We start from the raw sequence: 27,589 nt of genomic DNA on the forward strand, positions 1-27,589 counted from the left end.
ACAAGTTAGTTTGAGCGGGTTGCCACAACAGGCAATGAAAATTCAACTGGCCAGACAGAACCGTCGACCGCAGTAGATGCCGAATGGCAGATACTCCCTGCTCTTCCCTGGGAGGGTGATTTGAATGAGCTGGATGTAAATGACGGTGCGCCACCGCACTGGATGTCTAGATTTGTGTCGGGGCGAGATTCACAGGCGCGCTCTAACGTTAACTGGAAACGCTGTTCTTGAGGAGCAGAAACAGAAGATAGCTGTACTAAACTACACCAGTGCTCAGGTTGGGTTTCAAATCAGTGACTTTTTGACAGATATTGCTCGGCGATGTATGCGTTAGGCAAAAGAGAAACACGACTTAAGTTAACACGTCTTGGTGGACTAAGATAGTCAAGCATCAGTCAGACAAACCATCACTAAAATATGATTTTTATTCCGTAGCTTTCGGTCAAAGCTAAATGTTTAAAAAAAAATTTTTTTTGAAAGAAGGGTGTACGTATATCATCCCCATATGTGTAACGTACATATTTATATATGTGTGTAAATAAGCCTAACGGTGCACATCAAATCCATTCAGCCTTAGCATCTGCTAAAGCCACAGTTTTGTCAACTCTGATGGTCATTTTGAGGACAAGAACGCTTTTGCTCTCTGAACGCACTAAAACCATGTTAACGGTTCTGTCGCCTCTATTACCGTTACACGATCCAACCTACAGTTTCATCTTTGACAGAGTCACACAGAGTTGTCGTGTATTACCGCATCCTGACCTGAGAACGAGAGAGACAGCATTCGTGTGAGAGGTAAGTCATTATAGATGAGACACAGGCTTGATGCTCTTGAGTAAATGCATTTAGATGTGCTGGATGGCTTAATGGTGTGAAGTGTCACAGAAATGAGCGTTGTTGTTCTTCACACTGGTAATTGATGTAGAACAACAGCGATCAGTCAATCAGTCCGCGTTCCTGGTCAATGAACGGAACGAGCGCTATTACGCAGAGATGCACGCTGCCAAACGCTTTACGTTTAGTTTTGATTCTCACCCTTTGTCTATTGTTTATTTTAGTCCACCCAGATATTCGAGTCTGGGGTGATATTGTGAATGGAACCCGAGCCAATAAGCATCTCTGTATTATTATTGAATGAAGAATGTTGAAAAATCATTGGCTGTCGCAAGAATTACTGTATGTTCAAGCTGGGTTCATTCTGTCCTGCAACAGCACGGGATTGAATTTTGCAGAGCGCTCGCTGTCTGATCTTTTTATTGTTCACAATCATGCTGCATCGGCCGTGCGTGCATAATCTAACTGTAAAGGCAAGTGCGAATTGTATAATACTGTATAGGAAGATTATGGCTGTGTTATGAACATGCATTCAACTTCAAATGAGGTCCCATGGTAATCGTGCCAGAATAACTGACATCAGATGGCTGGAACCGAGAACAAAAAGAGAGATTTGTTGCAGACAAGCATGTTTTCTCAGCATCAGCTATCACACACATCATCTGTGAAAAGAGCCACCAGGTTGCTTAGCTGAAATTACGTCATGCAGACTGGCTTGTTATGGAAGAATGAGCTCGTGGAAGAAAATTCTTCTTTTGGTACTATTGATACAAGTATATGAGTATTTTCTTATTTAGTTATTGACAATAATGGGTGTAGTTTATCTCAAAATATTCATTTTATTTGAACTCCGTTGTCACCTTATTTTAACAGTCAATATCAACACGGCTGTGATTCAAGTACCTCAGTTTGTGCTAACATTGAGTACAACATTGTGAGTCTAATTTCTTGAAGTCCACATGAAATCAAAATTGACCCTATTTACTTTGCACAACATCCTCAACCACTCCCCTCCAACCATCATTCTAGAGACGCCAAGGAGGTGTGATAAAATCAAGCCCCTCCCTCTATTTTTCCCATTCAATATTTTGTTTCACTCAGAAATACATAAATACTGAAGTTGGTCACAACTTGTGGTTCATATGGCAAAAAAAATTCCAGTTAGCTTGTTTTTTTTTTCCACCAGTGAAAATAGTTCCAAAATATCAAGCGTTTTGTTTCAACTGGTCTGGAACAGCATACGTGAGTGGATCAGATATATATATATATATATACAGTGGGTACGGAAAGTATTCAGACCCCCTTAAATTTTTCACTCTTTGTTATATTGCAGCCATTTGCTAAAATCATTTAAGTTAATTTTTTTTCCTCATTAATGTACACACAGCACCCCATATTGACAGAAAAACACAGAATTGTTGACATCTTTGCAGATTTATTAAAAAAGAAAAACTGAAAAATGCTCAGTATTTAGTAGAAGCACCCTCTTGATCTAATACAGCCATGAGTCTTTTTAGGAAAGATGCAACAAGTTTTTCACACATGGATTTGGGGATCCTCTGCCATTCCTCCTTGCAAATCCTCTCCAGTTCTGTCAGGTTGGACGGTAAACGTTGGTGGACAGCCATTTTTAGGTCTCTCCAGAGATGCTCAATTGGGTTTAAGTCAGGGCTCTGGCTGGGCCATTCAAGAACAGTCACAGAGTTGTTGTGAAGCCACTCCTTCGTTATTTTAGCTGTGTGCTTAGGGTCATTGTCTTGTTGGAAGGTAAACCTTAGTTCCAGTCTGAGGTCCTGAGCACTCTGGAGAAGGTTTTCGCCCAGGATATCCCTGTACTTGGCCGCATTCATCTTTCCCTCGATTGCAACCAGTCGTCCTGTCCCTGCAGCTGAAAAACACCCCCACAGCATGATGCTGCCACCACCATGCTTCACTGTTGGGACTGTATTGGACAGGTGCCTGGTTTTCTCCACACATACCGCTTAGAATTAAGGCCAAAAAGTTCTATCTTGGTCTCATCAGACCAGAGAATCTTATTTCTCACCATCTTGGAGTCCTTCAGGTGTTTTTTTAGCAAACTCCATGCGGGCTTTCATGTGTCTTGAACTGAGGAGAGGCTTCCGTCGGGCCACTCTGCCATAAAGCCCCGACTGGTGGAGGGCTGCAGTGATGGTTGACTTTCTACAACTTTCTCCCATCTCCCGACTGCATCTCTGGAGCTCAGCCACAGTGATCTTTGGGTTCTTCTTTACCTCTCTCACCAAGGCTCTTCTCCCCCGATAGCTCAGTTTGGCCGGACGGCCAGCTCTAGGAAGGGTTCTGGCCGTCCCAAACGTCTTCCATTTAAGGATTATGGAGGCCACCGTGCTCTTTCACAGATCAGATTATTTTTTCGGATAAGCAAGAAAAAATATATTAAAAGCACAGAGAATGACAATGCCGTGAAGGGTTTTTGACCATTTTATTTGTATGTATATGCAACTCAGTATTTCCGCGCTGTCTGAAACACGTCTCTATGCTTGTGCTTGTCTTTGATTGTATGCGAGAACAGCACGTGAGTAACGAATTTTGTTTCTTCTTCTTGTGGTTTAAATTGCTTGTACGTGTAAATTGGCAAATTGATCTGCGAATCACGTGCGTGCCGAACGGTAGGGTCTCATCCGTACGTATTACGGATCAACTGCGATCCGTTTAACTCCTAATATGTGACAGATCAGAGCAATCTTTCATTTACTTATTTAACATGAAATTGTCAAATTGCTACTCCATATCAATCGCATACAAAGAAAATACAGAATAATTAGAACAATCATTAACATAAATAAATAACAGAGTGTCATATCTATACACATTTTTCCCAGAACGTTCTTGCGACCCTGTAGCAATTCTTCCACGGCCCGGTAGTGGGTCGTGACCTGGTGGTTGGGGACCTCTGACCTAGAGGGAGAAAAACAGAAATAGAGGAGGAGATGGGGAGGTGGAGAAGTGCTGGAAGAATTGACGCTGGGACGGTGCACTGAGAGCTGCTTATATAGGCTCGTAATGATGATTGACAGGACTGAATGATTAGGCTCCTCCCGAACCTACGTTTGGAACTTCATTTAGACAAACACTTGCAAGCTTTTTCTAAGCACTTTCCATCAGGGAATCCCATCGCCATAAAAAAAAGCACATTCCACTACATCAAGTGAATGATGCAAGTTTATATGAACTCATATGTAAACTTCGGGTAGCTCTATGTATACAGACCGAGCAACAATGTGATATCATGCAGATCATGCTTAATAATAAATCAGCTCCATAGTGGATTCCAAGTGATCAAGGGCTTAAGACGTTCCATTTAAACCAAATGCAGGACTTCCACCAGTTGTATGCAACATATGTAATGACGCCAGTGAGATGAAGGGAAGTTAGAGTGGGAAAGTGGGAAAAAAACAAACCAAAGTGGCACTCAGCCTAGTAGTGAGAGAAACCTTGCTCAGAGTGGTCATATAGAGTGAGAGGAAACGCTGATTCTGTCAGCCAATCAAATTTGTGTTGCATGAAGCACAATGAAAGTTATTGTTTTTTAGCTAGGGGAAAATTGCGAGCTAGTTCATAAGCATAGCAAAGGTTCTCCCTCCCTCTGTTTGTGTCCTGTGTTATATAGGACACCTGTCCTATTTTCCTCTGCATTTACTTCTTACCACATTCCTGTGGATCTGAATACTGTTAGAGAGACTTGGGCTCTTCAGCCACCAAGTCCACCGTGTTTTCATCCCTAACTCACTTTCACTCTCTTTTGAGTGCTGACGATTCACAGTGACGGTATTCTATTACCATGAGCAGTCATGTAGGCCTTTGCGCTAAGGTTAGATGCATTAGTCAGCATATGTGTTTGCGTGACCTCTTTAGAGAGATTGCGGATTGCGGCTTTAATTTCATGTAATGACTGATCTTTTGTAGTATTATTTGTTTTTATTTGGACTTTGTATATCCAAGTAGGCTGGTCTTTTAATAGTTAATAGTTACGGTCTACTCTTAACATAGTATTTGGTATATGCCTAGATGTCAGTGAAAGTCATTTTCAGTCATATTAATAGAATGTGTTCGGTGATGCAGTGACTGCAAAGAATGATATATATTATAGGATATTGATTTGGCAAAGATTTTCATTCGCATGTGTAGGTTACATACAGGGACATACATACACATACTGCCTCATCCTGCAGTTCTTTTGCTGCAGATGCATAGCTCATGCATTTTTATGGAAGAAAAAGATATGTGGGTCAAGCACACATCTTTGTGCAGAAGCCTTTTACCACTGCTGGCTTTATACAAAGAGCATGTATGCGTTACCTTCATGAGACAAGCAGATCTTTTTTATACATGCCTCGTTTCCACACCCTCTTATCATTAATTCTCTAAAGCCCATCTTCCATTCATTCCTAGATTGCATCAATAGGGTCTTAGTGGACAGGTTGTTTGTTTCAGCATAAGATCTCACATCCTCTGGGCTGAGTCTTATGGCTGATTCTATTCCGTAACTCTGTGTCTATGTACATCCTGGTCATTTCAATTACCACTTGCTACAACTAGGAAATAGTGCTTGTTCAAGCTCTGTGTCAATATTGATCTGGGTATTGATCAACAATAGTTATTTTAATATACTTGCTTATTCTCAATGGGTGCCAGCTGTCGTTTGTGTGTTATATGAATGTAGTGTGGCTATTGAGCATCATCTGACCAAGATGAAGGTATACAAACCTGTTTTATGTAGCTTTTAGAATGCCTTTGTTAAATGGATTTAATAACTTTTTATAACTTGGATTTGTGGTTCAAAATTTTTTAAATGAACACTAGATATCAATTTAATAGTACTGCTAATAAATAATCAATAAAATACTTACAGAATACATTTTGCAATTGTTTTCTGTTATGTAATTTATTTCTGTGATGGCAAAGCAGAATGTTCAGCACCCATTACAGTGTCACATGATCCTTCAGAAATCATTCTAATATGCTGATTTGCGCTCAAGAATTTTTTTTTTATAATGTTGAAAACAATTGTGCTGCTGCTTAATATTCTTGTGGAAACTGAATTCTTTTCAGGATTCTTTGATTAATAGGAAGTTCAAAAGAATAGCATTTATTTTAAATAGAAACGTCAATTTAATGCACCCTTGCTGAATAAAAGTATTAATTTCTTTCCAGAAAAATCTTATTGACCCCAAAGTTTTGAACTGTAGTGCATGAAAATTAAAATGACATTTTTCTTTTTCTTAAAAGAACACATCACGCTCATTTTAATCTACTCAAATCAAGTTAATTTAGGCCTAATTAGTTTGTATTGATTTATAAAAACACATAAAGATCAACCTTTATGTTAAAAATATTTAATTTTGCCCAACTACAAATCAAGTTATACAGTTAATATTTTCATATTTTACGATCAAAACATTTTCATAATTTTGATAAAATAACTTTTAAGAACTTCCATAAGCTTATACATTTTCATATTAAACAGGAATAAAACTTTTGACTGGATTTTCTTCTATTTTCTTGTTCTCCTGGCACATGGCAACTGTAGTATATCTGTCTCATGCTGAAAAAAAGAGGATGAATTCAATTGAGAATCACTGCAGACTTGAATGAATGGCAGCCTCTTGTGAAAAAAAATGTGTACAACAGACAGCTTTTCCATTCAACAAATTTCTATTTGGTATGCAGAGACTGTGTAGCAACAAACAACCACTGTGAAACACTGAATGTGCTTCCTTAATACAAGCATGTTCAAAAGTTAGACATGCTGTTAGGTGAATAATACAGAGATGTACACATTCTTGTAACGTCTGTGTGCACAATGTGTTCTTTTATTAAGCATCTCACATTCCTGTGATCTATCATGCACGTATGTGACACTAAATGTATTTATTAGGGTTATTCTATTTTATGTATCAACTAATGAGAAATTCTTGATGATAATTGACCGTTACATTATTTGGACTGTGGTGGAGTCAAGGAGGATTATAATACCTTTTAGAAAACTACAGAAAGCTTAGGAGCCCTGAAAGTATCCTAATAGATATATATATAGTAAAATGTTAGCAATAGATGGCATATATGCCTACAAAAGAAACATTATTTTGTCAAAATACACTGCTGATTTTAAAAGGCCACAGTGTTTTTTTAGAACCAGATGGTGTTGTTACCAGCATGAGGTAACAGGGCTTTGGTAACAAGCTAAACCTTGACCATTTGGGTAGAGCCAGCCTTTCCCCCCCATTTGTACACTAAACCAAATTCAGCATCTCAACATGGGTGCTTTACAAATTTGAGCTACCTTCCATTGCAATGTTGTTCTTTTTTTTTAAAATTATATTGTCCAACCTTATTTTTTGTGTTTTGTCCAACCTTAGATAAAAAAATGGGTTGTTACTGTGCTAATAAATAAATTATTAATTGCTTAAATTTTTCTTTGGGTGAAATATCCCCAAATATTCTCTGAATCTGTTGACAGCATTTTTAAGGTGCTGAAATGGTCCATACGTGGACCATGGTGAGCCATCTGGAGGCTGAGCAGGGGTGATGGACATGCTCAGGTCTTTTCCATTCAGGCCACCTTGGACTGACAGCTGAATGTTTGTCTTACTACCCACTGGGTCTGACCACACACACACACACACACACACACACACACACACACACACAAGCTGACATTGTACATCGTTTCAGGCAATAAATGATGTTTCTTCCTGCAGTGGCTTACAATGTCAGCACAATACATCATACATTACTTGCTCCTATTGGTGAGAATAGGCCTTCAACATACCATGTTGTCCATTTATTCTCACAGATGTGGAGTTAGAGCTTTTCGTCCATGATGCTTCATTCAAAATCATTGGTAAAGTTGAATTCTTGACTACATTGAGTCAAGGCTATTCAAGTTTCTTAACAGTTTAGCTTTAGTTTTTTTTTACAAAGCTTACTTAAATTCATGCCTTGCATATGCGTTATGGATATTTATTAATGTTCATCCTCTTGTGTGGATTTCTCCCCCATTCTGTCCTCAGCTGGTCCGATTTAACATCTGATCCGAGCAGTAAGCACTGCACATTCATTCAGCCTTAGGCGTGTGTTTGTCACACTCCCGCTTTCTTACTGTCCTCTGTGCCTTTGATGTCTCTTGCTCCCTTTTCCCCCAATCCATGGCCTCAGACTCAGACACACACACATACACACACAGCACCCAGTTCCTCTTGGTGTAGCCAGAAGAGGTGCACATGTCCTCTCTATGACACATCTACACCACACGATTTTATCTCCTGCCACCACAAAGAGGACATGTGTGGTGTTGTTTGGTTTGGCTGACACCATATAGTCTCTCACACAAACACACAAGCTAAGCTGTATTCACAAAATACTTAATGGGTAAAAACACAAATGGAAAGAGAAGTTAATTATTATTTTTCTTGTTGGTTAATGTGAAAACATGCAGATTAATTGGCCCCCTGTAAGAGCCGATTTTCTTCTTTCTGCACAGAGTAGACTATATGGTGTCTTTATAGTCCATTTAAGCTTTGAGCTTGTTTCTGAACAGGAAAGGCCTTTGAGAGAACCTATTCTTCAGCCAGAAAAGATCAGTGGGTGATGGCATATGTAGCAGGCAGTTGGCAGGACCTGAACCTCCTCTGTCCTTTAGCGGTTTATTTATTTATAGTGGAAAGTAAACAAAATGAAGACTTAAAGGCATGAAATCAAAATTGACCTTACTTTCTATACGTTCTTGGTCTTCAGATCATTTTAAATGCTGTAAGGGAATTTATGTATAGTAAGAAAAATGGCTATTCATTTTAAGGTTTAAGATTACATTTAACAGTGCTATTAAATTATTAGCATTTAAAGATTAACTTAACACCATGTTCTATCCAGACACAATGTGATAAGATTCCAGGAACACGATTGCTTTCTTTTCACACCAGATGCATTCACAACTACAAGAATCAATCACAAATCACAGCCAATCAGGAGAATGTGTGGACAGACTCTTTCTGCAATTTAAACCATTGAATTAAATGATTTTAACATTATTTAAAATACACACTCAGTGGCTGTTGCAGTGTTTGCATATTTGGAATATGCTTATTTGTTTACATGAAGTTCCCAGTTTGAACGCTATTGTATCTTTTAATTTTTTTAAAAGCTAAGGTTAATTATTAGTTGTTGCTTTCATTGTGGCTATTAAAGTCATGCACAATGATATCCAAACTCAAATTAAATGATTTTAATATGATACAAAATGCCATCAGTATCTGAACGGTCAGCTGTGATGTTGCAGAAATAGAAATCACTGAAAAAAAAAAAGGGTTTTTTTTTTTTTAATGGCATCTTGCAGCGTCGCTGGTTTGGGCACAGTGTTAAGTGAGTGTAAGATAAATGTAATCTAAATAGAGGAAATGGGTGTGAACAATTTCATATCCAGTATCAACTGGTACAGATAAATTGAAAAATATCTAATAACGGTCAATAGCTGATATGGTACCAATATATTGTGCATCCCCATTTTAAACCTGAAGATGTAAACAGTATTTTTTGTAGCTAAATGTTACAGTTGTGTGTTTACATTTAGAATAAGTCTCCAGTGATATCCAAGATAATCAACTAACGCAGTGGTTCTCAATCCTGGTCCTGGAGAACCCCCAAAACTGCATATTTTTGATGTCTCTCTTATCTGACACACATTTAAGGTTTTGGAGTCTACTGATGAGCTGTTGAGCATTGTGCAATGTTGGGGGTTCTCCAGGACCAGGATTGGAAACCACTGGACTAACGAAACATAAAAATGACTTCCAGCTTAATATATCTTGGTTTATTCATATCCATGAGGTTCATAGATTGATAAATGGATTATTTTAAAGGATTCAGTGAAACTTTTGTTTCAACTCAGATGCAAATTCGTCAGAGCGTGTCAGTTGGTTTGGAGGTGGAATTAGTCAGTTTTCGTCAAAGCTGATTCAACATCTGCCCACGTTACTGATGCAGATTCTTATACCCACAATATGTCAGTTCAGACTTCTGTGGTGCTCATTTAACTGTGATTCATAAAACTTGCTTCCGCCACTGATGCCTGCTTCAATGGCGTGCTTGTGCTAACGACTCGCTTTTGCATAACTCTGTCGACAGTCTGTTTTGAATTTGCTTTTTTGTTTTGTTTTGTTTGCAGCAGCTGCCATGACAGGGGTGGGGGCAGAGGATGACATCCCTCTCTGTGAGAGGAAAACTGTCACTGACTTCTGCTATCTCCTGGACAAGTCCAAACAGCTTTTCAATGGCTTAAGGTCAGTCTCTTCTCAGCGTCTAAGCATTTTGCTGTTTATTTGTGGTCTTGTTTGCCTTCCAGATTGCTGTCTGGGTCCAATCCTGCAGTAACCTTATGTACACTTACTCTCAGCTCAATCTCTTTCTTTCTTTCTTTCTTTCTTTCTTTCTTTCTTTCTTGCTTTTTCTTTCTTTCTTTCTTTCTTGCTTTCTTTCTTGCTTTCTTGCTTGCTATCATTTGTTCATTCTTTTTTCATTCTTGCTTTTTTTTGAATTTTTTGTTTGTTGGTTTTTTGTTAATTCGTTGTTTTTTGTATGTTTTTTTAAAAGTTTGTTCATTATTTTGTTAATTTGTAGTTTGTTTCTTCTTTTTTGATTTCATTTTTTGTTGTATTTCTGTATTTGTTCTTTTTTCATTCTTGCTTTTGTTTTAATTTTCTTTCTTCTTTTTTTTGCTTGTGCATTGTTCAATTGTTTCTGTTTTAATACCTTCAATTTTTTTCTCATTCATTCTTTCTTTCATTTGTCTTTTTCTTTGTTCATTTATTCATTTGTGTTTGCGTATGACCCATGAGGAGTTCATTTGAATACCAAAGTCAAGTTTTATATTCTCACAATACCCATAAATCATAGTGACTTATGTTAGTATCAAATATGGTGACTTACGTAACACTGGAATGTCTTATCACAGTTGAGACAACGTTATTTAATAACCAAGTCTAGTCGAGGCGGCCAAATCTTAATTAACCGACAGCAGCTTCAAATGCTTTTTAAATTTACGACAGCATTGAGCACATCGCTTGGGTTGCTTTCAGACCTCGAAACTAATGAGAGTACCAGCGACAGAATCTAAAACCTTTGGCTGACATAAAGCTCATATTGCCATCACTGTGAGTTAATGGAATCTCATATGAACAAAAATGTGAATGGCGCTCGTATTTTAAGACGTGAAAGAGGATGTCCCCAACCCAGTTCACACAGTACAGGTCTACAGAATTCAGTCTCAAAATTTAGGTGAGTCGAGAAAATATAAAGAGATAATTTTCCCAAAAATGAAAATTTTGTCATCATATGGTCACCCTCATGTTGTTCCAAACTTGCATTACTGTAATTCTAATATGGAATGTGAAGCTAATGTCTTTTTGTCCATGCACTGAAAGTCAGTGGGGTTCAGTGTTGTTTGGACCTTACTGACTTACTGACTTACTGACTGAACATGAGGGTGAGTATATATAGACAGGATATTGATTTTGGGTAAACTATTCCTTTAAAAAAAAGTCAGTGCTTTATCTATAAATGAGCAGGTTCTAATGTCTTATCTGTGCTGTGCTTTATGTATGTGATGATGTTTGCCTGTTCATCCGTAGGGAGCTGAGAGCCCTTTATATTTTCCAGTGTCTGGGTGAAGTGAGCTCAGTTTTACATCTGAATGAATCTTCCACAGGAACGCTCCTCTTCCACCCCCTCATATCTGCCAGCGTTTGTCTCTGCATTACACACACTCTTAAAAAATGAATCACGTCACTCCGTGTTTATCACCATTTCTCAGTGGCCAGTAGGTTGCGTTTGAGTTAATCAGTCATTTTTAGCTAAGACTATTTATAGGACAAGTATGTCAGTAGCTGTGGGCTCTATCTCTCTCTTTTTTAGCCTTCTCTCTCTCTTTCTCTCTTTCTTCCCCCTTTCTTTTTTCTCTCTTTTCTTCTTCTCTTTACAATCTGTATTCCTTCCACTGACATTTTTCAGCTTTGTAGCATTAGTCCAAGCATTATGATGTATTTAGTCCTCATTATTTGTGCATGAAGGATTTCATATGATGCTCTGTACATACACTGAAAAATTTTTTTCATTCATCCCATTAAAAAAATTTAGGGTAATGACTCACATCTATATTTTTTAAATTGAGCCAATGAAAAATAAATAACTTGCCCTAAGGGGATGTATGAATGAATGAATGAAACTTTTTTTTCAGTGTATATAAATATGCATGTATATGCAGTTATATGTTTTTTTTACCTTAATGATAGGTTGTGTTACACAAATACAGGACTAGATGCTTGTTATGAGGCCACGCCCCCATGCCCTGTTTCTCCATGCTAATTAGGCTGTCTAACCAGTAGCGGCCTACTTCTGCATTTGACGCTTAGCAACACCCTGTAGAGTTCAGTAATGAAACAGCTATTATTAATTGGTCTAATTTCCTTACCTAATACTTCCACTACTTGATAGCGCTCATTATCTTTTACCTCTTTGGTATCTCTTTAGTAAACAAGCTTGACTCAGAAGAGACATTTATAGTGGCTTTTATAGTGACATTTTCATATTCACATTAATATTCTTTATCAGCATGTAACAGAGTTTAAAAAAATGCAGACACATAAAAGAAACTCTTTTATTCAGCAAAAACACATTAAATGGATCAAAAGTAACAGTGAAGACATTTACAATGTTATTTCAGTTTCATACCATTTCATATAAACTTTATATTCATCTAAGAATCCTGAAAAAATGCATCACAGTTTCCACAAAATATTAAGCAGCACAACTGTCTTCAACACTGATAATAATAAGAAATGTTTCTTGAGCATCAAATGATCATATTAGAATGATTTCTGAAGCATCATGTGACACTGAATACCGGAGGAACGGCTGCTGAAAATTAGCTTTGCATCACAGGAATATACAGTATTACATTTTAAAATATATTACAATACAAAATATTTATTTTAAACTAATAATATTTGACAATATTGCTGTTTTTACTTCTTCTGAACCTGGACTTTATAGATATGTTCAATTAAAAAATTTATAGAAAATCAATGTATATATTATCCCTCAATATATATAATATAATATATAATTCCTAGAAACTTATAAAGAATAAGTCTATAAGAAAATGTATAATAAATATTTATATTAAAATATTTTAGATATCTAATATTTTTAAGATTTAGATTTTTTTAATAAATATGAATATCAATAGAATTACTTACTGCCATATAGTGTTAGTAGACTTTCCTAAACTAACATTTTGTTAATGTCAGTTCCAGAATAAATTCCAGAGTAGCGCAATTATCAAAACATTGGAGTATAAACGGCCTCAGCCTTCCAGCATGCAGATATAATATTGCCATGTTACTCGACTACGCCACATCTGACCCCATCTGCACACACCTCATCCTGGCTCCCTCCTTTCCTGCCTTCCCTAATTTACAGGTCTGTCCCTGGCTGTGCTCTGTCAGGGAATCTGTATTGTGGGTATTAATACTGTCAGAGAGGATGGGAAATTAATGGTGCATGTAGTGAAATTAAAGCCCTGCCTAATGACTGCACCTATCTCCTTCCTGACCTTGTCTCTCGCAGTCCACAAGGGCACCGGGGTGAACCGTAAATCTCACAAATCCATCTCTATAACCTTACACTGTGTGTGTGAATGCACATTATCAATGAAAGCTCCGGAAATAAAATGTGCGCGTGTTCACGCTACAGACGATTCTCCATGAATGAAAGGAGGTGTGTCTGTGCGCGGGTGTTCCGTTGTGTTGCGTGATGTGTGTGTGTGTGTGTGCACATGCATTTTGTGTATTGGCTAACTCAAGGTTATGCCTGGACATGATTTATTTTTTGACGTTCATTTTTGTCCCCACTTGTTTCCCTGAATGGCCTGTTACAGGTTCATAAAAGATGCATCATCTACTGTAATCGTGTGTGAGCGTGTGTAAATGAGGGCTTTTGCATTTACCTGCTGTATTCCTTCCCCAGTCCCTGCTTCTGTTGTCATAGCAACCCTCTGATGATAACAATAGGGCCTAGAGGTGTTTTGGGAGGGTTCAGGGGGAAAAGGACTGGGAAAGGAATAAAGAGCGAGTAGAGGCAGAGGAGGCAAAGGAGCTACTTCTCCAGCTGATTGCCATAGATCATCAAATTCCTTCACATCATCGGCACGATGACTCACCGCAGCCCTGCCCAAACACTCTCACCCACTCGCACTTTCTGACTCTCTCTGATTGCTCTGTTTTTGCTCTCTTCCACCACCAATGTCTTCACATCATCGCTATGATGATGCTAATTTAGTGCATGACAGCCATGACCACTTGTATATTTGGAAGGCTCATCTGCTGTTGTCCACATGACGTCCTGCGGTAGGAGTGTCAAGGCAGAAGGGCAGACATGGCTTATGTAATGATATGCGGGTATTAAGGTTGCGGGATTGGTTTGAACACAAACTTGATATTGTAGCTATTAAAACAAACCGGTGATTAAAGCAGTGAGTCACAGGACCTTGATCATATTCACAAAGCAAATTAATTTGCATAGAAGTCTGGTAATATAGGGAAAATAACATTTACCTCATATAATCTCATTTTCAATGCAGTTATAAATGAATAAAAATAAATGATAACATTTCATGGGATAGTTCATCCAAAAATGAAAAATGTGTCATTATTTATGCACTCTCATGTTCTTCCAAACTTGTATGACTTTCTTTTTTCTGTGGAACATAAAAGGAGATATTTTGAGAGATGTATCAGTGGTTGTTTTTTTTTGGCTATACAATGGAAGTCATTGGTCGCCAAAACAGTTCGGTTACCAGCATTCTTCAAAATATCTTTTTTGTGTTCTGCAGAAGGATCAGTTGTTTCTATTGTAGAAGTCTCTATTCGATTGTTAACTACATACATTTGTATCAAATAAATTGTGATAAGATTTTCTAGTGTTAAAGGGATAGTTCACCCAAAAATGGAAAATCTGTCATAAATTTCTCACCCTCATGTTGTTCCAAACCCGTAAGACCTTCGTTCATCTTCAGAACACAATGATGACCCTGTATAGACAGCAAGGGAACTACCACTTTCAAGGCCCAGAAAGGTAGTAAGGACATTGTTAAAATAGTCCATGTGACATCAGCGGTTCAACCGTAATTATTATATGAAGCTACGAGAATACTTTTTTGTGCACAAAGAAAATAAATATAATGACTTTATTCTACAATTTCTTCTCTTCTGTGTCAGACTGCGTTGTGCATTCACGAGAGTATTTTTAATGATGTCCTTACTATCTTTCTGGGGCTTGAACTTGGCAGTTGTATTGCTGTCTATGGAGGGTCAGAAATCTCGGATTTCATCAAAAACATCTTAATTTGTGTTCCGAAGATGAACGAAGGTCTTACGGGTTTGGAAAAACATGAGGGTGAGAAATTAATGACAGAATTTCCATTTTTGTGTGAACTATCCCTTTAAGACAGTCAAGTCACATTTATTTGTATAGCAATTTATTAAATACAGATTGTTTCAAAGCAGTTCACCGTAATAAACCAAAACATAACAGTATTAAGGTTGCAGAGTTCTTCAATTATGAATTGAATATAATTTCAGCTGTAAAACGTTGTCATTATGGTTATTCAGCTATCACGAGGGTCTTGTTTTCAGTTATTCATTCAAATTGTCCTTGTTTGAGACATTGCTAGTCTGCTTGAAATTACATTTCACCACATCTATTTTTTAAATGCATGTTATTATTAATCTCCAATCAGTAAGTCTGCTTAAACCTCACCCCTTTCTTACAATCAGCTCCCAGCTTACATTCAGCCGATCTGCCTCCATCCAATCAACAACCGATGAAAAGATCCAAATTCCCAGCCAACATTTTCTTAGTTTCATTCAGACGTACGTCACAGTACAGACATAAAGATCTGTCAATTCTTCAATTACATTGTGACTTTTTGTCATATGAACAGGATATTTCCGGAGTCACACCTATTTGTAAATCCGTTTTCAATCCCAAATACTGATTGTATGAACACAAACACTTAGAAATTGTTTGTGATTTTGCTCGTAATTTAATGGCTTTAATTCCTAAACTGATAAATTGATGCTTCAGTACCAATGAATGGGGAGAATGCATTATTAAACTGTGTGTCTGTTGTTTGTTCTTTCACACTCCTGCAGGGATCTGCCTCAATATGGACACAAGCAGTGGCAGTCCTATTTTGGCCGAACATTTGACGTATACACCAAGCTGTGGAAGTTTCAGCAGCAGCACAGGTCAGCCCTCTAGATGGATCTATTTTTGAAACAGAAAGATCTGTTTTTACCAAAAGCACGAAAATAAAGCAGGTTCTTTGGCTTAGAACTTCATAAGACTGAAGTTTTAACATGCTTGATCCAGTGGCAAGGCCAGAATTTTTCAAGTGAGTGGACCTTGGTGAAATAAGGTGGACCTCAGTGCTTTTGGCTGAAAAAGAAAAAGGCCAAAAATATGAGCTGAAAATACATGCCTAAATTGAACATAAAAATATGACTAGAAAATGTGATGTTAAGCTTAGTATGTAACAGATAGACTAGTCATATATCGTTGAAAAGGTCTCAACTAGCAGAATACAAGCATAATTGTTTCAGGACATCAAACAATACCAAATACATGCGAACAGTATATGCTATACATGCGACTTTTGGGCTGAGTTTTGGTTTGTAGCTTCACCAAATATTAGCAAACCATAGAAGATTGACAGCGCTTGCACTTACCATTTGCCATAGAATAGCCTAGAAGCGCACAACTGGAAGATCGACACTCATCCACCAGGATCTTATTAATTCTTTACTAGGGTTGTGCGATATTGACTATGATATCTTGATACTTTCTGGGATTTTATCAATAACGATAATTAGACAATTATTTTGCTTTGAGTGTGTTATTGTGCTGGTATCTTAAGGACTACCGTGGACAGCTGACTCCTAAATTTTTGTTATTCTTCATATTCTGTGTGGTGATCAGTTCACAGCAGTGATAGAAATTAATCTTTTCCAATAAGTTAAAATAGATTTTTTACCTTTTATGGGCTTTTTTTTTACCTTTATACAGCCTTTTTTTTTTTCTAAAAGTGTGCATTACCTTTTGAGTCAAAGTTTTGCATTTAATCAATCAATTAGAATAAGACATTTGGGCTGTTAGCAAGCAAATGTAATCAGTATTGACAAAATTTATCTTTGCAATGCAGAGGAAACACAGAAGCTGCATTAGAAGTGTCATTTAGATGTATTTACACACTGTTTAATGCAGCTCAGAGGGACATGGAATACCTGCAGTTACAAATGCATAAATAATGTTTTGATATTTTAAACATAAAACATAAAAAAAAATTATGTTTGAAATTATAAAAAAAATGAAAAGATACTTTAAATGTAAAATTAAAACCGCCAGTAGGTGGCAGCAAGTCACTGTTAATAAGTGAGTCATTGCGATTGAACCAAATAATTTAAACGGTTGATTCATTCAGGAAAGAAACACCGTCATGTTGCTCAGAGACGCAAAACAGTGCTGTAGCTGTGTTTGCAATTATTTTTGTTGTTGAAATGGAGCAAAAACAGACGATATGCTGTCTAAAACGTAAGTCTCTTAATTTACTTCTTGTTTATTGAACTGTTGTAAAAATCAATATCACATTTGTAATCATGCTGATTTTTGGAGAAAAAAATGGCACTCTTCGTGTGATACTGATTAACTATATGAAATTATAAATTTTCTGCCCCCATATATTGAATTTTGTGATAATTCTAAATGCATTTTAAAGGAACACGCCACTATTTTTGAAAATAGGCTCATTTTCCAACTCCCCTAGAGTTAAACAGTTGAGTTTTACCGTTTTCGAATCCATTCAGGCGATCACCGGGTCTGGCGGGAGCAATTTTAGCTGCAGCTTCCAATAAGCCTATTTTCAGGCGCTGCGTAATATCATTGCGCCTGCTGCACCCATGGTACTGCAGCAAAGTTCCTTGATTATTACGCTGGAATGAGAGTATAGTTCCTAGCCATATCGGCCTAGAAAATCGCAACTTTTCATTTTCCGTCGGTCTTAGTACACGTTGTAACTACAGAAGAGTCAAGTTTTAAATAGGAAAAATATCGAAACTCTTTGGTCATTTTTGAGCGAGATGCTAACGGTCTAATCAGATTCAACGATCTATGCTAAGCTGCAGCTAAAAGTGCTACTGCCAGACCCGGAGATCGGCTGAATGGATTCGAAAACGGTAAAACTCAACTGTTTAACTCTAGGGGGGGTTGGAAAATGAGCCTATTTTCAAAAATAGTGGCGTGTTCCTTTAATAGACTGAATCATGCAGTGAAAGAACGCACTCTAAATGCATATGCGCACTAGTTTAACCCACTACATCACGTAATGTATGCGTGCACTCTGTAGGTGTGTTTTGTTAGGTTTTTTGCGATATACTCGATAATGTCAAATCACACAACGTTAAAACATCAATTACGATATATCGCACACCCCTATTCTTTACATAAATATATCGGGTGGACCAGCTGTCAATCTGAGTGGGCCAGTGCCACCCTGGCCCTTATGTAGCCTCGCCACTGGCTTGATCAAACTTCCCTCTGATAGCTGCTCTGCACCAATGATGTCAACATTAATGACAGATGATTTCTTATTTGGTTTTGCATTACTGGAAAATAGACAAGTCCTGGACAACCGGTATGGTCTCAAGAGGTGGCAGATAGGTGAAGTGGCCTCAAAAATTGGCCAGCTGTACTACCATTACTAGTAAGGAGCTTTTTTTTTTTAACACAACTCTTTATTCAGCTTGTTTCAAACCATGTATTTTAGTTTTTTATATTTTTTTTTACACACAATTTTTTTTGTCTTCTTTAGCCTCCGCACTTCAGAAACAAGCTACCTTAATGAAGCCTTTTCCTTTTATTCGGCCATTCGCCAACGATCATATTACCACCAAGTCAACAAAGAAGACAGGTGAAAAGAAGCTGCTGTACAATGAACTGTGATGAGCAAAGCTGATACTTTTTAAAATTATTTAATATGTTCTTGAAAGTTCTTTGAAGTAATATACAGTACTTATGAGCAAAAGTAAAGATCTCAAAATGTATGTATGATATGGTCTTCAGTTCATTAATTTTGCCCCATGTCCTTTGCACAGGCCAGAGCTGGTTGTAAAAAAGCTGAGGTATTATGCTCGCTTTATCGTTGTTTGTCTGTTGCTCAACAAGATGGACCTGGTTAAAGTGTTGGTCAAGGTAAGTCATGGACAGCAGACCAAACGGATCAGTTACACATTTTTAATCCATGGCTCACTATAGATATTCAGTTGAACAGAGGTTCTTGCCAAAAGATCAATCAGCAGAGACAGTCTGTTGGCCACTTATGCAGCTGGAATTAATACAAAATTCATGCCTCATCAATTTTGGCACCGTTTAAGAAAATTACTTATACATTTTGTAGTTTTTTTTAATGTTATGTTTGGTTTTACAAAGGACTAATCCCTATACTGCCAACAATGCACTGTTTATGAGAAGAAAAACACAGTAGGGTGTGTCTGAGACCATCTGTGGTGTCTTTTTCTGCAGGAGCTGTCTGAAGAGATTGAGGACTACACCCAACGCTTCAACACAGAGGACCAGTTAGAGTGGAACCTGGTGCTGCAGGAAGTTGCTGCTTTTGTGGAGGTGAGATTGTAATTTTTTTTTAAGTATTGTACAATTAAAGTCACAGTGAAACACCATTGACAGCTCATATTACTTCCATGAAGCAATGACTTGCCAACTGAAATAAAAAGAAAAAATAGGATGTAGTTGTATCATTTTTTTCTACTTACTGTTAGAGTATTGTTAGAAATCTAATAATATATAAAATAAAAAACAGATTTATTTTTTATCATTAAAAACTATGAATGTCATTATACAATAATTGTGATTAAAAGTAAATTCATATAATTCATTTAGTATTCAGTCCTAAAAAAAGAATTTTTTTAGCGGATACAGACCTTAGTTTAAAAAAAAAAAAACCTGTTCTATATGACAGGTGGTTGGGGGGAGGGGCCGAAGCACATGAGGTGGAGCAAGTTATAATTTAGATTTTTTTTTCATTGTAATATACACCAATACATAAATTACACTACTGTTCAAAAGCTTGAGGTCAGCATGTTTTTTATGTTTTTGAAAAAGTCTCTTATGCTCACAGAGGCTGCATTTATTGTTCAAAAATACAGCTACAACAGTAAGTTACATATTATTAACATTTAAAATTGTGATCAATATTGACAGCAATTGTGCTTCTTTTTAGGATTCTTTGATGAAACGAAAGTTCAAAAGAACGTAATTTACATGAAATAGAAAACTTATGTGACATAAATGTCTTTACTGTAACACTTTATTATAGGGACCAATTCTAACTATTAAAGGGGTCATATGATGCGATTTCAAGTTTTCCTTTCTCTTTGGAGTGTTACAAGCTGATTGTGCATAGATAAGATCCCTGAAGTTGCAAAGACTAAAGTCTCAAAACCAAAGAGATATTCTTTATCAAAGTTAAGACTCTGCCACGCCCCCCTAAAACGGCTCATTCTAACACGCCCCCACATATCTACCCCACTATGTGGAAATATTTGCATAATCCCGCCGCAAATGTGCACGCAAAGAAAGAAGGCATGGTTTCAGTAACCGCAGTTAGTGTTGAAGCAGCCATGTCAGGGAGACGCGCATGCCTATTATTAACATATTGGCTGTTTATTAGTACTTAAAAATCACATATTCTGCATGACCATATTGTACATTCCTAATCCTACCTAATACTTAAACTTAACAACAAGCTTACTAACTATTAATAAGCAGCAAATTAGGAGTTTATTGAGACAAAAGTTTTACTTACTGGTTTGTTATTAGCAAGAATTGGACCTTAAAATAAAGTGTTACCCTTCTGATCAATCCTTGCTGAATAAAAGTTGATTTCTTTAAAAAAAATCTTACTGAATGATAGTGTATTGTAAATCAGGTTAATCTTATTACTTTACCGGAGAAATCAGTCAAATGTGCACACTCAAAAGCACAGTATCTCAGATGTTATAAATGCGTCCTTCTACACAATCTTTACAGTTACGTAAAGTACAGATTTAGTACGCTCTGTAAGACTTCTGACATGTTAATAACAGATATTCATATTTTCTTTCTTTTGTACTATTTCTCTATCTACACAGGCAGATCCTCTTATGATCCTAAATGATGACAACTCTGGGGTGGTCATATCCAATCGGTTGCAGGAGGGAGGCATGCCCCTTCTTGAACAGGGCATGGTGGTTGGCCAGCTCACCTTGGCAGATGCGCTCATCGTTGGCAACTGTAACAATCAGGTGGGAGTACAGTACAGCAAAACACCTAGCAGGCTGAACAAGTTACATAATATGTCAAATTCAAGCGGTGCTTTCTTATGTAAATGATTAGACACTTCAAACTTGCCATGTAGGTTATAATAACAAAAGAGTTTATTGTAGTCCAGTTTTTGTAATGGATGAATTTGATCTGGTTTATAGGTGAAGTTTAGCGAGCTGACCATCGATATGTTTCGTATGCTTCAAGCGCTTGAGAGGGAACCGGTGAACCTGGCTACACAAAGCTCCAAGCCAGGGACACTTGTAAGAGAAGACTCTTACACTCTCCCTGTCACTCTCTATGTTGAGTGTTTCTGAGTATTTCCACCCCTACTTTCTCGCTATTTCAGTACTTCACCTTTTTAAGTGGCTCTCTCACTGTTCTTTCTCACTCTGCCTGCTCTCAGTGTCTCTCTCTATTCCTCTCTCACTCATTTATCTCTCTCATTATAGGAGCCCAATGAAAAGCCGGCCAAGAGAGAGAACCCTCATAAATATCTCCTCTACAAACCAACCTTCAGCCAGCTCTACACTTTCCTGTCTGCCTCCTTCAAGGTTTGGCTGATGTCATTGCAGTTTTTAGCACCTGTCAATTTATTGTCAATCCATTCTGTCATTTCCGTCCTGATTTGACTCTATATTGCATCAAGACCTTGGAGCAGACACGATGATTAAGCTTAAATCAAATGTGCCATATATTCTGAGCTAATGTACTCCTAAATGACAAATTTAACTTTTAGCAAACATTGACTACAGTAGACTCAAAAGTTTGGGGTCAGCAAGATTTTTTTTTTAAGTTTTAAAGAACTTTATACATATATTCATCATAAATGCATTAAATTGATCAGCAAAGACTGTTTGTTTATTTATTTATTGGCTGTTCTTTTGAACTTGTCACAAAAATTTGTTTCCACAAAAAAGCAGCACTATTGTTTTCAACATTGATGATAAGAAATCTTTCTTCAGCTCCAAATTAGCATATTTGATATCTGAAGGATCATGTGACACTGAAGACTGGAGTAACAACTGCTAAAAAGCATCACAGGAATAAATTTCATTTGAAAATGTATAGAAATAGAAGACAGTTATTTCAAATGGTAATAATATTTTACAATATTACTGTTTTTAGTGTATTTTTGATCAAATAAGCCTAAGAGACTTCTTTCAAAATTATTTAAAAATCTTTCCGACCCGAACTTTTCAACAACTATGTACCTAATTCAAATTTACGGTCTTTCTCTTGAGCAAAAACACACCAAAGATAGCTTGTACTACACAGATTTATCTCCAAACAAATGCTCACTAGAATGAGAATGTTCGTTCCTCTAAAATGTAAAACTTACAGCTAGACTAAATCCTTTTGGCTATTTAAAAAAGGGAGGAGCCTTTCCATATTCCTTGCACAAAAAGTAGGAAAACAGTTTTCAGTAGGAAACACATTAACACAGCTTATCGAATGATTTTATGGGGCTTTTAAAGCCTCAGGATCTCATTATAATTCAAGAGTCAAGGGCAAAGATAAATAAAACTGCTGTTTTTCTATAGTTATTGCGTTCTGGTTGTCTATCCTGTGTGCTAGTTTGGGTTCTGTTGTCTGGAGTGACACCTCATGTGTGAGTGTGCGTGTAGCAGCATGGCATGCTAACGGGGTGTTAGCGTGTTACTATTTGCTCTGCTGTAGCGTAGCACCTCAAGAGTGCGAGGAAAACCCCCACACACACATGACTCAGATACTAGTGTGCTTTTGCTTTGTAGCATTTTTAACTCTCAGACACCCCTATTTTTAGGCTGTTTTCCATCTTTCTTCATGTTTTGTTTAGATAAATAATGACAAGTAATTGTCACAGGCACTTGCATGTGCTTTTTTTTTAACCATTTCCTGTCAGTAGCTGGTGTGTGTGTGTTTCTCTATTTGCAAAGATGAATACTACCTCTAGTTGCCGCGTAGCACTTACCGTGCCACTCAACTTAATTAGCTTGCTGTGACACTGCTTTACCATTTGTATCATTGTGAGCGTTCTGATTAAATTAGCCGATTTAATGAATTAATTTTTCTGTTCTAGTCATTGAAACTTTTCTTTTCTTTCACTGATTCTTTTATTGCTAGGAACTGCCAGCCAATAGTGTCCTGCTGGTGTATCTCTCTGCCACTGGAGTGTTTCCTGCTGGACGCTCAGAGCGTGAAGGTACGCTGAGGTGTTTTAGCACAGTTGTTCTGACACCGGATGATCTGGAATATTGTTCTCTTTATATTTACGTAAATATCTACTAATTACAAGCACTCTTGAAAAGCTGCTCAGCCAATCAAATTAGGGGATTAAAAAATTTGTGTAATATTATGTATGATGTTTCTAACAAACTGCCATGTTCAAAATCTAGTGCTGTCAAATTGATTAATCGCATCCAAAATAAAAGTGTGTTTTCATAATATATGTGTGTGTACTGTGTATATGTATATATACAAACATATATTTATTTAAATATTTAAGACATACATGTAATATATATTTATATTATTAAATTATATATTATATATATATATATAGACACACACACACAGTACATGCACATATATTATGTAAACACAAACCTTTATTTTGGATGTGATTAATTGCGATTAATCGATTTGACAGCACTAGATTTTGAACACAAGTATTCTTTGATGAATAGAAAGTTCAGAAGAACATTTTTGTTTAATGCATCCTTGCTAAATAAAGCATTTTCTTTAAATGTCCTTAAAAATCTTTCTGACCACACATTTTTGAATGGTAGTGTTGTAAATGAGCAAACAGAAGTTGATTCACCTAGAAAGTTTTAGGCTCCCATGATGCTTCATTTTGATGAGTGATCCAAACAGGAAGGAGTCAAATCTGTCCCATCGATATTATTTAACATCACCATTACTTTATGTGCAGGACCATATGATTTTGGAGGTGTCCTGACCAATACTAATCGAGATGTGGTAAACGGTGAGATGGTTCAGAAGAGAAACCAGGCACAAAAAGAGATGCACTGGTGAGCCTTCATTGACATCCATTCTGTGCTAGTCTGCTAGAAACTAAAACGTGCTTACTACATGTTTGAGACACAGGTGTTATTTTAACACGCATGTATGCGCAAATGTGTGTTTTTCAGTCTTCACCCAGGAGACCTTTTCCCCTTCACCAGGAAACCTCTGTTTATCATTGTCGACTCATCCAACAGCACAGCTTATAAGGTGAGACATCAACTCTCCGTCTCCCTTTCCTTGTCACACTCTTACACGCCTCTTGACGTCATGAGGCCATTTATTATTCAAGAGCAGCCATGTGGTTGCTCTATAAATAAGACTATCTGACTTCTTGACTAGAATAAACATGAGAATAGTTAGCAGAAATAGACCTTGTAGTAGGGACACAGTTGTAGTTTTTTCTTTTTACTCATAGACGGATCACCCTTTGTTTGTTTGTTTTTTCCCCCCTCAACGGATTTTCTTTATTTGGCGGTATATTTCAGTAATGGGGCGCCCCCTTGGGTACATTTTATAATGTATATTCACATTGTGTACTAGTAGAGCAAATTTACTGTTAAAATAATTTTTCATGTGACTCTAGCTTGTTGACTCCTTCCCGTCTTTCTACAGAATTTCTCCAATCTGTTTGGCCAGCCACTTGTTTGCCTGCTTTCTCCAACAGTGTATCCGAAGAGCATGCAAGGTCTGCTTTTTTGTTGTTTTTGTTGTTAGGAGACAGGAAACATTTTTAATATTTGCTTAACATTTTTTTTTCTTTTCTTTGAAGTAGAAAATGCGTTATTTATATACTGAGTATCTATTGTATTTTTAAACTGTTGTTTTCTTCTTCTTTCTTCTCACTCACAGACCCGTGTCAGCGTGGGAGTCTGTTTACTCTTTTCCTTTACAACCCCCTCATGGGCTTCCTGTCTGTGTGTGGACTGAGCAGCATGCGCTATGGATTGTGGGAAAAGGCCCAAGAACTCCTACGGAAGGTTTTCCATGACATTGGCCAGATGATCACGAGCTCCCGAGTTATAGGTAATGCCAATATGTGCCCTTTTTAACGCTTACATTAATTTTTACATATCAATGACATGTTGGGCCAAGCCACAGACAGATATATCATAATTTTCCTGTTGACTCTCTTCCAGATCAGGCCTATCTGCAATTTTATGGCGATGAATTTCTGCGTCTGCTCATGATCCGTTTTGTGTTCTGCTGCACCACACTCCGATTACACAAGCTTTTCCGGGTGAGACTGAACTGAATAAATAAATATTATGTTCATATAATAAACACATTAGTGTGATTAGTAATGATCTGTGAAATAATAGTCATATTTATCTCATGAACCAGAATAAATGACTATTAAATAATGAATAAATATTAAATATATTTTTTTGAATATGAGGTAATGCAGCTCTTAAAAGTTCTCGGAAACAGACTGATTTTATTTATTTGTTGGTTGCTATTCTCAAAATTGAGCTCTAAATCCATTATTTTTCGCCACCAGGAAATTGACTTCTACTGAGATCCTATTGACTTATATCAATCATCCCTTTTTTCTTGCTGCCTTATTTTTTTTTATGGACAAAAAATGGTGGTGCACTTACACTTATCAACAGCCATTTGTACCCAGTGTTTTTAGTGTTATCTAAATCTACAACTATTTCTACAATGTTTTCATTAATGAAGCTAAAATAAAATAAAATATAAATATTAGATGAGAAACTTAAAACAACTTAAAAATTTAAAATGTTGCCTTGACTTTAAAGGGATAGTTGAACCAAAAATGAAAATTACTCACCCTCATGTCAAACCTGTAAGACCTTCGTTCATCTTCAGAACACAAATTAAGATAACGTTGTTTACATTTAGATCAAAGTGTAAACAACGTATCCTTGTACGGTGCTGCTGACACAGAACAGCATACGTTGTTTACGTATGTGATACTCTCCAAAATGGCGCTATAGGGTGACGCGGAGGAGACGAATTGTTGAAAAAAAGTCGTTATTTTTGTTTTCTTTGCGCACAAAAAGTATTCTCGTAGCTTCGTAAAATTACGGTTGAACCACTGCGGAACACTTTTTTGTTCCAAAGATTAACAAAGATTTTATGGGTGTGGAACGATATGAGGGTGAGTAATTTAATGACAGAATTACCTATAAGGTATTAATAAATACTGTAATAGTATACAGATAATACTAAAATAACATTTTTTGTATCCCACAATCAGGCATCTGGTGGAGTATTAGACATACAAAGCTGTATCTATTTCTAAACTGTATTAAACTTAGAAGTAGATATAATGCACTGAAAAATGGTCATTTAATTAAAATATACATTTTATTTTGTAGTATTGTGACTTTTCTAGAGTCACATTGTATACCTCCTGGTGGCACTACATACTTCACAGTTTGAGGAGCACTGACTGACAGCTGCAAGCACATTTGAGGAGCACTGACTGACAGCTGCAAGCACATTTACAAGATATTGTCACAGAGCAGCTGGATGAGAATATTTCTGTGTGTTTGTTACAGGAAGCGGGGAGTTTTCCAGAATCGTACCCCCCGCTGCCCAAACAGGAGATAGTGGAGAGTAGCCTTCTACAGAAACGTGTGCTGGAGCTGGCGGCCATGTTGGACGTGCAAAACCTCTTCTCTGATGGCATGTTGGATAACTATTGACCACATGGTGGCACCATGCCAACCTGCAGACACACGCTCATGCCCATACACACACAAACACAAGTTGTAGGTAGGTTCTTCTGAACAAGCTAGTTGTTAAGCCTAATCTCATTAGATCTAGATACGGTAGTTTAATAACTATTCAAGACAAAATATCTCATCTTTGTGGGCAGATATTTAAAATTTGTCGAGTTCACATGTATTTTTAGATTTTAATGAGCTACACACACCCAGATGCGAAAGACTTGCTCCCAACATACAGGAAAATGTACTACATGCATGTAGCGTTTGAGAGTATGAGCGCAGGCAAATGGGCGTTCAGACCTGTTGAGGGCAGCTATCGCCGTTTCTGAAGGTGATAAGAGAGCACAAGAAGAAAGGAGACTTGGAAACAATTCCAGGGAGATTCTTCCAAAAAGATGAGCCTACGGCTTTGGCAAAACACATTTTGGAGAAGGAAGTTTGTTTTCCTTCTCAACACTTTGCCTCTGCAACGTTTACACAACATTTTTCCATAGGGAGCGTGTTGCATGTTTGCATTTCTTTGCTCCATCTTGGCATTTTTGTTTGTTTTCATTCGTTAAAACGTGTTAGTTTTTTTTGTGTCA

At 37.1% G+C, this 27,589-nt stretch overlaps 1 protein-coding gene across 4 annotated transcripts; it reads left to right on the plus strand.

Annotated features, from left to right (window-relative positions):
* LOC107723359 (protein SCAI-like) lies at window positions 1–27,372 on the plus strand. Of its 4 annotated transcripts, none has more exons than XM_016531943.1 (18): window positions 1–277; window positions 726–795; window positions 10,037–10,151; window positions 16,080–16,175; window positions 18,599–18,685; window positions 18,794–18,892; window positions 19,077–19,173; window positions 19,504–19,602; window positions 21,129–21,281; window positions 21,462–21,602; window positions 21,753–21,854; window positions 23,407–23,485; window positions 24,215–24,314; window positions 24,435–24,516; window positions 24,922–24,994; window positions 25,159–25,332; window positions 25,446–25,546; window positions 26,835–27,372. In XM_016531943.1, exons 3-18 carry the CDS (start codon window positions 10,045–10,047, stop codon window positions 26,979–26,981), a joined length of 1,737 nt encoding a protein of 578 aa, XP_016387429.1. In that variant the 5' UTR covers window positions 1–277; window positions 726–795; window positions 10,037–10,044; the 3' UTR covers window positions 26,982–27,372. The 4 variants fall into 4 exon arrangements, with proteins under 4 accessions (XP_016387429.1, XP_016387432.1, XP_016387431.1 ...); XM_016531946.1 differs by having other exon boundaries at window positions 21,462–21,563; XM_016531945.1 differs by lacking the exon at window positions 726–795.
* The last annotated feature ends 217 nt before the right edge of the window (window positions 27,373–27,589 follow it).

Source organism: Sinocyclocheilus rhinocerous, unplaced genomic scaffold, assembly GCF_001515625.1.
Source record: "Sinocyclocheilus rhinocerous isolate Xijiao unplaced genomic scaffold, SAMN03320098_v1.1 scaffold1476, whole genome shotgun sequence".
NCBI classification, from domain to species: Eukaryota; Metazoa; Chordata; class Actinopteri; order Cypriniformes; family Cyprinidae; genus Sinocyclocheilus; species Sinocyclocheilus rhinocerous.

Bases quoted from the DNA above. Each gene is read 5' to 3' on its own strand.
- LOC107723359 (XM_016531943.1), top strand. From the start codon at position 10,045: ATGACAGGGGTGGGGGCAGAGGATGACATCCCTCTCTGTGAGAGGAAA. The intron at 18,686-18,793 runs GTAAGGAGCTTT...TGTCTTCTTTAG, and splicing joins CAGCTGTACTACCATTACTA to CCTCCGCACTTCAGAAACAA. The intron at 24,315-24,434 runs GTGAGCCTTCAT...TGTGTTTTTCAG, and splicing joins GCACAAAAAGAGATGCACTG to TCTTCACCCAGGAGACCTTT.